We start from the raw sequence: 16,748 nt of genomic DNA on the forward strand, positions 1-16,748 counted from the left end.
AAATCAGAAGAAATGTAAGATCAAGTCTGCTTTTTAAAATCTAACTGGTGACTGCTTGAGAAAAGAGGACCAGCACATCCCACATAACCATATAAAAGTAGACAAAGTCAAAACATAAATGGCACAGCAAAAGAATAAAAACAGATTAAAAGAAAGGACTTACAGAGAACACACTGATGGTCACCAGAGGGGTGGGGGGGATGGGTTAACAGGTGATGGGGTTGAAGGGGTGCACTTGTCCTTAGAATACCAGGTGCTATATGGAAATGTTGAATCACTACATTGTACACCTGAAACTAATATTATACTGTATGTTAAATAAGATTAAAATAAAAATTTAAAAAATAATAAACATAAAGGAATTACAAGATACCATTAGAAACAGGATATGATAATATAACAGAAGAAATATAAAAACAGGAAAGCAGACATAAATATGCTCAACTACATCTTTAAAAGGCAAAGGCAGAGACCGTGCCTTTCAATAGTGAACCTGAGCTTAAAACAAAAGATGAGGCAAAACTGGCAGGAGCGACACCGTGGGGATGTAGCATAGCACAGCCAGAAGAGAAGCAACATTCCCTGGAGAATTTGAGGCGAAAACTTTGGTGTGACAAAGCCGATCTGTTGCTCATTTGAGAACATGTTTCCCTTACTGATGCATGTGTCTGACTTCCCTGTTGGAATACGTTTCTTCAATCACAGACTTTTGTCCTCATAATTCTCTAAAGCTCCCCCACCAACTAACAGTGTCTGGTGCTGAAGAATGATGTAAATCTGTGTCCACTTCTGTGTCAAGCGGTGCCTCTCCCTCTCATACATATAGTTTAACAGGACATAGTAGGCAAGATACATGGCACAGCCACATTGCACACCCCTGCTGCTCTCAGTGTTGCACGGAGGCCGGAGACAAATCGATGTGTTGTTTGCTTTCTATTTTACGTATCACCTCCTCTCATTATCCTCATCTATTGTTCCAGAGACGCATGCTTGAGACTTTTCCTGCACTGTCTTCCATCATTACATCCAGAATCAGCTCTTCTCTTTAATGATTTTAATTGCCAGCGTTCAAAAGTTTCCTTGCATTCTTTTCTCGCATCTGACTAACTTTCTGCATGACTTTGCATCTTGGCTGCTCTCTTTTGATCTTATCTTTTGCTGCTTTTCTGTAACACTCTTTTTTTTTTCTAATAAGGTAAACCAAATGTTAATTTATCCAACATACTTATCAGTTCCCATGCAAGAACCTGTTCCTAGGTTTGTTTCTCTTCCACATCTTTTGAATAAATTAATCTTTTATGGAGCAGAATATGATTAGGCTCCCCACCCCATCTTCCATCAGCTCTCTCTCTCTCTCTCTCACTGTTCATCTTCGAATGAGGTTGATTTGGCTTTTTTTCCACCAAGGTGTTGGTAGAATCAGGTTCTTTGGTTTTAAGCTAAAGGGCAAGGTTGTACAGACAACTTTTAGACAAATCTCCACATTCCACCAAACTACCATCTCATGCATCTTTACTGGACAGAACCTCCCATTGCTTGATACTCTGAATCTAAGTAATTTTCTTTCTGAGCAGCTTGAAGGACCCAGAAGTTCTCATTTTTACAAGTATGGTACAGAGATTCCATGGGAAGCATTGTTTCCACACTGGCCCTCTCTCCTCTTCTGCTTGCTATCATCCTTGTGTCCCAAGATATGGTGCAACCCCTCTCCTCCCTGGAAAGATGGGCTCCCCCTGCTGCATGGGAGAAAAGGGGATGTCGGTGGAAGAGAAAAAGCAAAGACAATGACCTAAGTGTGGGGGAGCTCCTCAAGAGAAGAGTACATCTGTGCCGGTGGCCCACTGACTCTCCTCCCCAGCAGTCTTGCCTTGAATCAATTTCCGAGATCTGGGAATGAGTGAGTCCTGGCTTATTTCTCAATTCAACCCATTCATACTGTAATTAGGGATAATTCCTTAAAAAGCCGCTAAATTATTCATTAGAGACTTAAGTTTCTAGTACAGCTGTAACTTTGCATATTTTTAAAATGCTTGGATTTACTTTTCAATGAGAAAAACACTCTGTTTTCTCTGTGTCTGCTCTGCTTCACTTTGCTGAAGGAACCATGGGTCCTGAGCCAAGGAAAGAGGGAAAATTCCACAACACTCTGTAAAGAGCCAGGGCTTACACACCACCCAGTTCCAGTGGGATAATGGGGCTCACACTTGCTGCCCCATCCCTGCCCCCTGCCTCTCTCTATCTTCATCTGTGGTGTGGCCACACTCAGCCACGTGTGATGACCAGACACAACATTTCTCATGTGTTTGTCTCTTGGCACATTCTATGCCCTTTGTTTGGAATCCCATTCCCCTCTCCTGCCCTATTCAAGTTCTGCTAAGTCTTGGAGATGTGATTCAGGTGTCATCACCTCCCCCCGGGGCTGGGCCCTCTCCTGATGATCCCCATCCTAAGACTCTCCTCAAAGGTCCACAGAAAGCATACAAGATCCATGTTGCATGATATCATCTTCTGACTTGCCTGTTCCCCACTGGAGCATGACCTCCTTCTCAGCACCCTGCATGGCCGGCAGGAGCGTGGTCCAGGGAATGAAGCAAGAGTATGATATTAACCATTAGGTTCCAGGATGAAAAGCAGCCAATGTGCTTTTTACAGATTTGCATATAATGGCAGAGCATCCCTAGTACCTTCAATATAAGTGAGTCTAATATAGATCAAAATGAAGTAAGGTCCTTTATAAATATTTATTAGGCTTCAGATGACTTATCTAAATTCACAGCTATGCTAATATTACATGAGACACTGTTGCTGTGCAGTCAGCTAACAACACATCGGGTTGTGAGATATTAACATGAGTGTCCAAGGCCACCCAACATCGCCATCCCTGCCTGTTTCAATGTCTAATCCAGTTCAACAAATGGCCGTGATTAGTCAAACAAAGCTGCTATCTATGTCTTATCTTTGGAGCTCATGGCACATCTTGACCTTGTCCTGCGTACAAAACATGACTCCAAAAGTGATTATCACACAAAATTACTACCCACCCAAGAAAGGAAAATGAGCTTCGCTCACCAGACCTATTTAAAATGAGGGGGTTTAACTCATTCTTCTGATTCTTTTGGAGTTCTGATGGTGTTCCTTTGATTAATTGAAATCAGATCAATAAAACATATCTATGATATAAAGCCATTAACTTATGAATAGAACAATGTATAACAAGGTTGATCAACTTAAAAAATCAACTATATGTCATATTTATACATGATATATTAATATAAGATATGCAATGTTTTATATTTTAAATGTATAACTATATAATAAAAATAAATGTAATATCTAAATTTATTGATCTATAATAGGATAAAAAATTTAATAACAATTTTTGAGAGAGAGAGAGAGAGATCCTGAGTGGGTGAGCAGGTGGTGGGGGTGGGATAGGGGCAGAGAGAGGGAGAATCCTAAGCAGTTTCTGTGCCCAGCAGGGGGCCTGACCCAGTGCTTGATCTTATGACCCCAAGATCATGAACTGAGCTGAGATCAAGAGCCCACTGCTCAAGCCGCTGTGCCACCCAAGCGCCCCTTCATGATTACTTTTACCAGTATTCTGAAACTTGACCTGTAACATGGGTCAGTGCATTTTTATTTTCTTAACTCTGGTGAACCCACAACCACGTCTCTTCTTTGTTAGCTGACCTGGAGCTGACTTTGTCTTCTGCAGTTACGAGCTCTCTTCCCCGCTTCTCTGTTAAGCAGTTAGTAACACACAAGCCACCCCCTCAATACCTTGTGTGTACACAGGGCATTTAACACCTGCTTTCCACAACAGTAGTTCCTAAAAATTCTGAAATTTATTTAAAAAATCAAAATTTTCACAAGGTTTGAAAACTCCCATCTCAAACACATGCATTTAACTGTTATTAAATTACCTCTAGGGACAGACACATTTTTCCCCAAAAGACAAGTAAAAGTGTAAGTCTCATATTCTTATGGGTTTTAAGTTAAAAAAAAAAAACAAAAACAAAAGCAAACCAGGGAAAAATAGAAGCAGAGATTTTGCAGATAGTGGACCAGGTCAGAGTGATTATTCTATTATCAACCATGTTAGTGAGAAATATTATTTTGTTTTGTCCTTTAAAATAGTCAAAAGTCAAAGGTAAGATGAACATAAATCTGCTTTGAATAAAGTATGAGATGTTGGCCACACAATAAACAATATCCATACGAGAGAAAATCTGTTAGTTGCCACGAGCGTCCTTAACTATGTATTTAGCACGTTCATAGTAAAGGTTTTCTTTTTTTTAATTAATTAATTTATTTATTTATTTGACAGTGAGAGACACAGTGAGAGAGGGACCACAAGCAGGGGCAGTGGGAGAGGGAGAATGTGCTTCCTGCAGAGCAGGGAGCCCAATGTAGGGCTCGAGCACAGGACCCTGGGATCATGACCTGAGCCGAAGGCAGACTCTTGACAACTGAGCCCCCCAGGTGCCTCCACAGTAAGGGTTTTCTAAGAAGAGGAGTAGGTATACCGAGAAGTGTCTCTGTGATACTCAAGGCTGGTACGTGAGCCAGCGGAAGTCATGGAGTCCTTACGTGATACCTGTAATCTGATCATCCTGTATGGTCATTGAATTAAGTAGGAAACAGGACCATCTTAGCCTAAAATGTCTATAAATGTATGCGTGATATGTACTCAGATTTTAACGACCCAGTAATGCACCACTACAAGGACAGAAGGCAAGTTTCAGTCAAGAACCATCAAAGCCTGTGACAAACACGAACACTTGAGCTGTTCCTCCTGATTTGTTACTAAACAAAGTCTCTAGCAAACTAGAACATGCAAGGTAGGCAGAGGGAGAAGGAAATAAATATATGTCCTAAACTGGCACGGTGTGATCCACAGGAACACGTCCTTGTTACTGAATTTTACAGACGCACATTGAGAAAAGCTTGGTAGGTAGGAGATTACAGGAAGATAATGTAATTCTGAAGTCATAAAATATTCCATAATGGAAGGCGTTGCAAGATCATCTTGGCATGGACAGTGCTCGCTTTTATACTATGATCTATGTTAAGGTGATTTTAAAACTCAATTTAAAAATTCATAAGATGATTTTATTCTCCTGTTGCTACATAGGTTTATTATACAATCTTTCAACCAGAGATTATTTCATGAGAGTCTGTTCCAGGACAAATGTTCTTTCAGGCCACTAGGCTCCAAAGATAGAACAAAATCCATCTTCCGAACAGTATATTTTTATAGGTCCTTCCCAATAGCACCCCCAGCACGCAGGCGAAACTCACAAGCATCCTGCAGGTGCTCCGTCCTGCGGACCAGGGAGCTTGGCTACATGAGCCCTACCCCACACGAGGAGCGTGCAGGCAATGACCTGTCTGATCCATTAGTACTCCTCTTAAGAGCAGAAGACTCAGCCCGAGCCTAAAAACTGAGCACTGAGAACTGGGATTCTATCAAAATCCCCTCAGCCATACCTTCATCTTAAAAACAGATTCCACAGTCTAAAAACACGATGAATGAGCTACTCAACACCCGATTTCTTTATAAAAAGGAATCATGCTCATGAAAAAAAGTTACAACATGAAATAATCATTTTGCTAAAATGACAAATATAGTTTTCATACCTAAAACTAATTTATGACTAAAGCAGAAACAAAAAATAATATGTATTTGGGCACCAACCTGGTATTAGCTGAGGTGCTAACAGCCCCGTGGGAAGAGGCCAGGAGGCAGGAGCTGGTCTGGACAGAGACAGGGCGACTTGGTTTGCCAATAGATGAGGCTTTTCATGCCCACGGAACAACCTTGACTCCTCAGGATATATCCACGTTGAGTCCAGAGCAAAGGAATTATTAAAAAAGATCTGTCCAAAAATAAAGTGAGCATAACATGTAAGACAAGACCCATGATAAAAGCTAAACCCTGCTATAAAACAGTTCTCTTTCTGACATCAAATACTGGGGATTCTGTAAGTGGGACCCTCTAAAGGCATCATCCTAAACCCTGAAGATCCATGGTGCCGACAACAGTCACCTTCTAGATGAAGTCTCCTTGGCTGGTCTTCTACCACTGACATGCTTAATTGAGCCTAGCAGCCAGTCTACAAACGGAGGAATCCCTCAGTGAAGTAAATAGCATGCTATAGGAAAGATACCATATTACTTGCCTTTAGTTTTCAAGTAAACACAGTGTGGCCCTTAAATTTGAATCCAAAAGCTAAGATAAATCATCAGAAAGATGAACACTTAAAGCAATAACAGCAAGAAAAACCTCATAAAATTTGTACTTAAATTATACAATGTTTAAGACTAGATTTTGATCAATGCTTACAGATCTAAAAACTGAAAAAAAAATTTTCAAGTGGATTCTGATTCAGAAGTAGAAACTTTTTATGGCTCCGTGGAATCCAAATTTTTCAGTTAAAACAAAAGAACCCCCCACCTCTGCTGGTGTATTTTTTTTTATGATTTTATTTATTTATTTGACAGATGAGATCACAAGTAGGCAGAGGCAGGCAGAGAGAGGAGGAAGCAGGCTCCCTGCTGAGCAGAGAGCCTGACGCGGGGCTCGATCCCAGGACCCTGGGATCATGACCTGAGCCAAAGGCAGAGGCTTTAACCCACTGAGCCACCCAGGTGCCCCTCTGCTGGTGTTTTTGAACAGATTGACCATATTCTGAAAAGATTTATCTCTAGACCTAGGTATTGCAATTAGAAAACACACAATGTTTTCTGCTGTTATGGAAATGCCCAACAAATTAATAATTAATGGTCCATTCATCTAATTAAACTACTTGCATTTTACCTTACAATTGGGTATCCTTTTGTCTATCCAACTTTTCCCAACAGGAGGTGGGAGAGCAGACGGGCAGACGTGTGGGAAAATGGGCACCAGCTCCACAGTGGAAGAGGGAGAGAGTCCTATAGATGGAGAATGGCCACCGCACAGCCACTGAAACCCAAGAAAACACAAGGGAGTGCTCATTAGCGTAAACATATCAACTACTTTGTACCACAAGATGTTGGGATAGCTGCTTTAAGAAAATAATTTTAAAATATATGTATTCAATTAGGAGAGAAATTCCTCCTTTCAAGAGTGAAGAAAAACCATAAATATTCACAAATTTTAAAAATGTGTCAAAGCTTTCATATTGGAATCATCACAAAGCATCACCAACATTGCATTCTTCGATACTGGGGAAGAATTTCTAAGCACAAAGCCATGAGAATATGGTAAGAAATGGGTTTCTACTCTGAGATAATGAGAAACCACAATGGAGAGATGAAATGCTGGGTATTCCTTCTGTAATTCTGAAATTCTTTTCACAAGCAAGTAGGAAGCTCTATTTTATGATTATGCTTTCAACACAAATTCTTGTATTAATTATACTTATCACTTAAAAACCAACACAGCTAATAGTTTCAAAATAAAATTAGCTCAGGGGTTAGGATTCAAAGTTTCCCAAGGTTCACAAATGCAAATACACTCCAAGGCAGAGAAAATGTAAGTGAGCTTATCAGACAACTGAAGATCCCAACGCACAGAACAGAACAGCAACACTGAAGGGGGGCAGACAATTTAGGAGACACTCTCTCTAATTTAAATAACTGAGTCGTCATCAGTGGAGAACTAATAAGATTATTGTATGATGGTATGGAACACTTTGATATCTATTTGTTTTAAAATCGTAAAAGCTTCTTTGATCTTCCCGTTAATGTGAAAATATTCTTCTGGTTCTAAATATTGTTATTGAACAGAAAATATGTAGCAGAAAATATTTAAGAGATAAGTTTTTTTTTTTAGATTTTTCTGTTTAAATTCACACACACACACACACACACACACACACACAAATGCAGTGTTCTCTACTGAAAAAACTGTAGTTCCTTGACATTATACACCTCTAGTGGTAGGACTCTGATATAACAACCTTTTCAAAACACGGAAAAAGCTACCGACGTTTATTCAATAAAACCCAATATAAACTGCATCACATATCAAAATGTGATATCCAGCACCTTATATGTGATGTATCGTCAAGTCTGAAGACCAATTTAGGAGGAGTTTAACAACATCTTTTAGAAAAGCTCACAAGATAATATTGGAATTAAATTAATTAAATGCTGTATTCTAACACACCACTCATTTGAATATGCTAATGAGGACAATCTTGGGAATAAAATACATGTTATTCCCTGATTTAAATGCATCTGCATAGTTAGACAGCAAACAATGGGTCTTGCCGAAACCAGCCTGCCCTGCTCTGTTGCACCATTAATCAAAGGTACAGTCACTTTTTCTTTTTAATTCCACGTTTTAAACCCCAAACTCTTCTAGAGTGCAATACGGCATTAGCTAATTTAGTGGACTCAGGCTGACCTAGGTGGGAGGGAAAATCGCCGGCAATATTTCTCAGTATTAAAGACAGGATTTCCTCGCCGGCTTCCATTGGTTTGAATTCTCTTAAGCATTGTCCTGAGCCTATTCTAAAAGAAAAAGAAAAAAAAAAAAAGAAAGAAAGAAAGAAAAAGAAAAAAGGGGGGGGAGCCCAGATCAGAATCAGAAATAGCTCCTGATTCCCAGCTTGCTCTTCAAGTCTGGTAGAGACGGTAAAAGTATTAACTTCTCGGCGGTAAGTCAGCCACAGTACGCGGAGGCAACGCGGGGCTCCAGCGGCCGCTACTTCAGCACCGCGCTCTGGACAGCGACCCCGGCCCGGGCGAAAGTTGCGGCCAGGGCGGTCCCAGCTCCCGCCCTGGGGCGCGGACTCCCCAGCGCCCGGCCGGGGGGCCGCGAGGACGTGCCGCGAAAACTGCCGAGAGGCAGAGCGGGACGTCGAAGCATGAACTTTGTTGCCGATGCATGGCTGCCAGGCTGCGCCCTGATGGCTCGAGGAGCCGAGCACCACCGCGGGGAGGGCAGGGCGCGAGCCGCAGGGCCAGGGCCGCCCGGGGGCCACGCGAGGGCCGCGCCCAGGGGATGGAGCGGGGGTGGGGGGCAGCCGGCGACCCCCGGATCCCGGGGCCGGGGACACGTTACCTGCCCGTGGAGCAAGGGGTAGTGGTGCGCGGAGGCGGCGGCGGCGGCGGCGGCGTGGTCTGGCGCAGAGGGCAGCGGCAGCAGCGGCAGCAGGGGCTCGCCGGGGGCTTGCCAGCCGGGCAGCCCCGGGAGCAGCGGGCCGGCGGGGGGCTGCGCCGAGGCGAGCAGCACGGGCGGGGGCGCGACCCCGGCGCCCAGCCGGAGCAGCCCGGCCGAGCCGGGAACCATCCAAACCCAGGGCGGCGGCGGCGGCGGCGGGTCTGCATTCATCGGCCAGAGGAGAGGCTGCCGCCGCCGGGGCTGCTGCTGCAGCTGCCGCCGCCGCCGCTGGAGCCTGGCGCCCACCAGCATCCTGCATCCCCGCGCGGGCGGCGGCGGCGGGGGCGGCGGGGGCGGCAGGCGCCCGAGGTGCGGGCCGGCGGCGGCGCGGGCTCCGGAGCCAACTCACTTGGTTCGGCGGCGCGGCCGCTCGCTCCGCCCCTGCCCCGCGCGGGGAGCCCCTCCTCCCGCCCGCCGCCCGCCCCTCCGAGCGCGGCCGCCCGCGCCGCCGCCACCTCCCCGGGCCCGCGCGCCCCCCGACTCCGGGCGGCTGCTGTCCGCTCCTCCCCTCCTCCCGCGGCCGCCGGGCGCCCGCCGCCCCCAGCCCCAGCCCAGACCCCAGCGGCGGCGCGGGCGGGCGGCTCCGGGGCGCGGGCGCGCGGGCCGGGATCCCGCGGATCGCGCCCCCGGCTCCGGTGCCGCGCGGGAGGCCGCTGGCTCGCGCGGACGGTGCGCACGGAGGGGCCGCGAGCTCGGCGCGACCCCGGAGCCGAATGCAAGCGCGGCGGCGAGCGGAGGCCAAGGCGGCGGCGCGGGGGCCGGGCACGTCCTGCCGCCGGGCGGGGCCGGGGTCGCGGGCTGGCACCGGCCAGCCGCCCTCTGCCTGGCTTAAGCAGGGCCAAGGCCTCAGGGCCCCGAGGGGACGCTGGCTGCTGACCCGACGCCAACGGGGCGTCCATCGCCTCTGGACGCGGGCAGATTCCGTTTTGGGAAAATCTGCTCAACACTTCCTTGACCCGCCGGCGGGTCCTCTGCCCCGGCTGCCCCTACTCCACGCCCCACTAGCACGCAGCAGGCCGGCCGCCTCTGGGCCTTTGCACACGATGGCCCCATGATCGCACTATGAGCTCGTCCTAGACTCTCCCAGGCACAGGACTGTGCTCCTCCTTTACCCACCGCAAGCGGCTTCTGCTGTGCACCCTGAGCTGCCTCGGACTGAGGACGGACCCCTCCCTCCCAGGACCCTCGCTCAGCCCAAAGCACAGCCCCCGCCTGCGGAGTGAGCAGGTACAGCGCCAGTGACACGCAGTCACCGCCAGGCGGCGCGTCCCAGCCGCCCGGGCCCACCTCGCGCCGCAGACCCAGGTTCCTCCGAGCGCGGTCCCCTTCACCTCCGTGTGATCCCGGCCGGAAGCAGCAGCTCTGAGACCTAGCCCAGCCCTGGGCGGCTCGTGAGACAATCTACTGCTTAGGTCGCTGAGCCGGAGCAGCCCAGCGCCAGTTAGGGGGGCCTGTGCTTCTCTGCAGCATTGGATGAAGGGACTTCTTGCCCCCGAAGCAGAAAGGGGGGACCGAATTAGGGTGTCTGCATTCAAGGGCATGTATGAAAAGCTCCCCCTGACCTGGAGGGACAGCATAACACCCCCACCAGCCTACACCCACAGGCACAGCTGGGACTCCCCAAAGCCTTATCTCATCACCTCTGAACTGGTCTGCGGATCACCCCCCTGAGACCAGCTAGGGCACCAGGGTGCTTTCAGTTTGCTTCTAGCCTTGTGTGTTCGTCCTAATTTGCTTAATTTCCTCCTGGCCTGGCATGATTTCTTGTAGATCTGGGCATATGCTAATTTACATAGCTGGCATCCCCGTACTTTCCTCCATGCAAACCAGTTTTCAATTAGCAAGTTTAGCTTTCTCTTTGATGCAAAAGTACTGGCAAGATTTTGTTTTTTCTCACCTAAAACCAGAAAGCTCTGCAGATTAGAGGCTGTTACTATTCAGCTTAAGCCCTTAATTCATGTGCATATATCTGTCTGTGCATGCACGGGGGATCCCAGTGTCTTGATCTTGATGGTCACAGCCGGACTAGGGTTCCGGGACAGGCATCTTCCGGCAGGCTAATGTGGACCTCTTAAAGGGTCCTGTTTGAGGCCGAGTTTTTGCCCCCCTTCCTCCCTTGCGGGCTGGAGACTGGGGACCGTTGGTGGCAGTGTATGGCTTGCATGCTTCCTTTGGGGTATGGAGATGGCCGCATCCACTGACCCCCAGCTCCTGGGAGGGCAGGTTTAGCCATCATCGTCATCTGTGGGTGCTTCAGCAGGCACTTGGGGAGGAATCTCGCCCCACTGCTTCACAGCACTGTCCTTGGAGTGGTTCTACTCAAGTGGGCGTTTGTCACCTGGTGATTTACTCTCTCCCTGGGCATTCCAGGGTCCTAAGTGCACGGTGCCTTGGACAACTGCTCATCTCTGAATGAGAGCTGGAAAATCACAGCTATTCACTTGAATAATTGCAAAGTAGCCCAAACTCCTTGGCTATTTCTTGCCATGGGCTTCACTGGATTCATTTATTACGGTGCCTTGAATGTTTTCCTGTACTGTGTGAATTCTACAGACATGGCCTAGGACAACACACATGCGGAGTGATTTCCACTAATAAATGAATTGATATGAGGGGATGCAGGAGATGGGCTCGTCTCCAACTTCTGTTTCTTGTTTCAATCAGATTCATCTCAAGGTTCCCCCCATACTCTCCACTCAACCCGTAGACACACTAATCCCAGTGGGGATTTAAAGGATTCTCTTAAAGCAGGAAGTTCTCCTTGAGGAAGGGAAATCAGGGGACCGCCCGTCAGCAAAGGGAGGCTTCTGGGCCAGGTAGACCAGCACTACTGGTGAGCCAGTCGACTTTCTGGCAGTGCCTCCCGGCAGGTCAGCCCAGGGCAAGGCACATGGCTAGCACCCCACAAATCAGGCCCATTTTCTGGGAAAGAAGTTTTCTTTAGAAAGGGTTTTATACACAATTAGGATCAAGTTCTTCTAACCAATAAAAACAGCCTTAAGTTTATGTTATTCAGGCGGAAACCAGCAGAAATTTGCAGCTAAGATGAGACTAACAGGAAAGAGGAGATTCACACCAGAAGAAAACACGTGAATTATTGACGTATGCTAATGAGTTCTGAATTGTTTATTACCTTTCAGGAAAAAATAATGTTGGGCGTTAAGGTGAGATCAATGAAATAAGATTCTGCAGACTGTAAAAGGTTTTTCTTTTTATTCCAAGTTATTTTACTCTGTTTTCTAAGTAAAAGCTAATAGAATCCAAAAATATGAGACAGATGAAAATAGTCTCTTCCAGGCCTGCAGAGTTAAAATGAGCCTTCCCCCCACCCCAGTGCAGATGCCACCTCGTCCTTCCCTCCTGAACACCCACCAACTGTGACAGGATGAGGCCCTGGGTGGAGGCCAGGAAAGCCGCCGCCACCGCGGGAGCCTGGTGGCTCCAGGAGGGGGACTGGCAATGTAGTGCCTGACTCAGTGTGGGGTCAGAAGGAGAGGCTGCAGGAGTGGCTCCCCAGGCTTTGGCGAACTTGGGAGATTCTGCAGCTGAGCCCTGGTCTAGAGGCGAGGACTTCAGGGGTGGCCAGCCACAAGGACAGGGTGGACTCAGGCTCGATGGCTTTGAAGCCTCCGTGGGACACCCAGACAGATGCGCTGTCTCAGCTGGAAACTCAGCCAGGAGTTTGGGAGCAGAGTCGTGGTTGGGGTACAGAACTGGGGTCAGCCCACAGTCCCTGGGGTCAGGGATGGGCGTGGGGTCACCGGAGGGGAGCACAGAATGGGGAGGGAGAGGCTGCTCACCAGGTCTCGTGTTGGGGAATGAAGCTCCCTAAAAAACAGAGAGGTAAACCCAGGCTGGCAGTGACCTCAGGCCATCATGGATGGGCAGGAGTGTGCATGCTTGACAAAGGGTACTGTGACCCGTTTTACTATAAATGTGTCGCTCTAGAATATCTAGAAAACAGGAAAGCATAACGAATACAACCCACTCAGAGAAAAAGAATGCGAACTTTTTTTGACATCCCTTCCATATCCTTTCCATAGCATTTTGTCCAGCTCATCTCTCTCTCTCTCTCTCTCTCTCTCTCTCTCTCTCTCTCTATATATATATATATATATATATAAAACGTGATTGTGTATCTTGTATGAGTATCTCACAGAGCACATCCTATCATATTGCATTTTTAAAATATTTTATTGATTTATTTATTTGTGAGCGCGTGCGCTCCTGAGAGCATATGCAGAGGCAGGGAGGGAGGGGCAGAGGGAGAGGCAGAAGCATACTCCCCGCTGAGCAAGGAGCCCAGGACACTGGAATCAGCACTGAGCCAAAAGCAGGTGCTTCACCAACTGAGCCACTCAGGCGCCCTTATAATATTGCATTTTATATTAAATTGTACCTTATAAAGAAAGTTTTAATTCAGCTTGTGCTATATATAATATTAAATCTTATTTTTCACTCAACTTCATAGTACGAGCACTTCTCCACAGTATTAGAAATTCTTAGGGGAGCTGCTTCCCGACAGCACAGCAAATCCCCCACTGAGGATCTTTAAGGGGAAGGAACCTGTGCCCTAATGAGAACTCAGTAGCCCACTGTGGGATGACAGGGATGTTGTAACAGGGTGTTACAAAAATCTACTTACCCATCCATGCATCCATCCACCCATTCACCCATCTCTGACACATGTAATTCCAAATAATGGAGTGGGTAGAGGCATGAGGAACAGAGGGAGACTGTTGGGAATCCAGAGCCCCATATGGTTGTTGGGGGGCTTGTTCCCTGGCTTCTAGGGCAAGGTGAGAACCCTGCTGCTCTCCCTGTGCCCACAGCCTCCATCCTCCCCGGAGCAGGTCCCCAGGTCCACACCCGTGCTGGGTCATGACACACGTACATCTGCTGGGTCAACTCCCCATCCCGGGGACAGCAGGACCTGATGCTCTTCTTTCTTCCCTCCCTCAGTCATTCGGGGGACACTAGCCAGTGCCCAGTGAACAGAAGACCCAGGCCGGATGCCCCATTCCTGAGCCTCTGCCGGATTTGGAGATCTGCCGTATGGCCACGTCCCACACAACAGACAGCGACACAGCCAGGGCTTTGAAGGTCGTGTGCAAGCAGAGGGGAGGGGCTGCCACCCAGCCACATGCCAGATTAGTCTACCCAGAGAGGCGACTTCCTGAGATCAAACCGAGGCAGCCCGGGGAATCGAGCTCCGGAGAATGACAGGGAAAGAGGTAGTTGTCCCTCATAAAGTGACATCACCGAGCATGTGGTTCTCCAGAGCAGTTGGTGCTGGTCAGGGGTTGAGGAAGCTCCTGCAGGCTCCGGTCTGCAGAGCAAAAAGGGGGAGTAGGGGCTGGCTGTGCATTCTCACGGTAGGCCACACTCACCCCCTCTTTCTGCTCTTTGAACCAGGATGACCTGAAAAGGCAGGGAGGTCAGAGACTGTGGGACTGGTGGGGCACTCCCAGGACAGGCTCCCCACAGTATTGGGGGTCTCTCCTGTCCCCAACCAGAACTCCCCGCCCCTTCCTGTGCCCTCTGCCGCCCCCCTGCCATCTGGCAGCCCCAGCTACTGTGGAGGGCATGGGAGTCTTCAGCCTTCCAGTGTGATTAAGCAGGCACTTGCGATGAGGAGGGACCGGCAGAGACGCAGGTCGATGCATTCTCACAAGCAGAGCGATGTCTCTGCCTCATTCTTGGCACACATCTGGTGGCATCTGGTGGCATGATCTGTAGGTTTTGGAGACACAAAATTGTTTGCACTGGCACAGCAAAGCCCCACCCAACAACGAGAGAGCCCCCTGACGCATGCCAAGCGGACCCCATTTCTGGCACCAACGCTTGCACGTAGGTATCGTTTTATTTTGTCCTGTCAAAGCTCGCTCACCTCACACCAGCTGAAGGCCCGGGGTGGACCCCGCTCCAACGTCCAACAGGAAGTGCTCTTCCCGCGCGTCTCTTACGGAGGGCGGGGGAAGGGGTGGGAATCCCGGCATCCGCGTCCCTGCGGAGAGGCACGTGTGGCGGTCACTCGGCCTAATTGCGCTGTGGCCTTGCCGCCCGCTGCCTGGTGAGAGGGGCCGCGGCTGGGAAACCTGTGACATTTCTGCTAATTGGAAGTAACCCAGGAGGAGAAACGGCGTGGTCTGACCTGGGGAGAGAGTACAGTGCCCAGTGCGCTTTAACACAGTCTGACTGTTGGGGGCACAGCAGGGAGCACAAGGTAACAGGTCAAGGGGAAGCCCCGCCGCGCCCCCTCCTAGCGGGAGAGGAGCTGGGGCCATTAGCGCGCCCTCGGCCTGGTTCCTCCAGCAGCTCGTCAGCCTCCTGGGCCCAAGGCTCGCCCCTCGCAGTCCGGCCAGGTTCCGCGAGGGCAGCTCCCAGCTCCGCAGCATAGGGTCTGAGCACACGGCTTTAGAGGCTCCGGAGCAACGAGCTTTCCGGGGAGCAGAGGGTGCGGGCGCGCAGGCCGCTCAGCGTCTGCCCACAGGAGCACGAGCGCACCCAGTTCTGCAGGCGGACCGCGCCGGCTCCCCGCTGGCAGCGCCAAGTTCGCCCAGGGCGCAGGCTCCCGGGGCGGCGGGAACCGAGCGGTCCGCCTGCGGGGCCACAGCCCGAGCGCGCAGGGCGGAGGGGGTTGTCCAGCGAGCCGGCCATGCTCCTGGTGCTCAGGCCAGGCGGACGCATCCCTTCTTGTCCTCCTTGCCCGGCTCCGCTCTCCCCTTCCCCTCGGGAGCGTATGGCCCAGCAGCCTTTCTGAGCGGTTCGGTTTGGGCAAACAGCTCCCATCCCCAAGAGGGGACAACTCTGAACCCGGTGACCGTAATCCTTCAAATCCAAATTCTCCGTTCTTGATAATAAATTATATTACAACCGGGGGGAAAAAAAGCTGAGGAAAGTCTAAATGTGCTGTGTGCATCATTGATTGTCTTAATATTTTTCACCTTGATACAATAGTCTTAGGGCAAGAAAAAAACCAGAGTTTCACGGTTAGGGTTTTTTTTCCCCCTGAAACGTTAACTTAAACAATTCTGTGTATTCAGCAAATTCTGCCATTTAACCTTTTCTCTGACTCTTCCAGCTCATTAATAAATATGGTGAAATATACTTGCTTTGGGACCAGTCTCTGGGGCATCAGACTTCTGACCTTTTTCCAAGTTCAGAATTAGACAGGGCACAGATTTGGATTATTTAAAGAGGTAAGTGGTAGAACAGAGACACAAACACAAACCCCTGACTCTGAGAGTGAGGCTTCCCCAGGGCTGCTGGCAGAGGGACAGTCGGGCCGTCGTGCAGCGTGCAAGCCGCTCTTTGAGCTCCTGGGGCTGCCCCGAGGTCCGACAGGCAAGAACGACTTCGCAGAGCTGCAGTCTTGCTGCCAGGCCGCCCTCCCACAATCTGTCCGTGGGGGGCTGCAGGCAGACAGCCCAAGGTCCCAACTCCAGTTCCCCGAAGTAGGTCACAAAGATTCTGCTCCCAGGTGTCCCCCCAGCCAAGCCCTGACATCACTGGACCTCAGGGGTCTGCATATGAGAAAGGTCTGGATGGACTCGATCTTCTCCCACCAAGTGTGGCATCTCCTGAATTCAGC

At 49.2% G+C, this 16,748-nt stretch overlaps 1 protein-coding gene across 1 annotated transcript in view; it reads right to left on the minus strand.

The window, feature by feature from the left end:
* The window catches only part of LOC111144808 (transcription elongation regulator 1 like), a 179,939-nt gene extending 170,533 nt beyond the window's left edge, over positions 1-9,406 (minus strand). Inside the window, exons 1-3 of the mRNA XM_022499294.1 lie at positions 9,056-9,406; positions 6,821-6,967; positions 5,699-5,879 (exon numbers count right to left, since the gene is read on the minus strand). Of these exons, the coding sequence (XP_022355002.1) occupies positions 5,699-5,879; positions 6,821-6,967; positions 9,056-9,406 (679 nt within the window). The remainder of the gene's footprint in view (positions 1-5,698; positions 5,880-6,820; positions 6,968-9,055) is intronic.
* Positions 9,407-16,748: the final 7,342 nt, after the last annotated feature.

Source organism: Enhydra lutris, unplaced genomic scaffold (assembly GCF_002288905.1).
Source record: "Enhydra lutris kenyoni isolate GAN:26980312 unplaced genomic scaffold, ASM228890v2 scaffoldscaffold12, whole genome shotgun sequence".
NCBI lineage: Eukaryota > Metazoa > Chordata > Mammalia > Carnivora > Mustelidae > Enhydra > Enhydra lutris.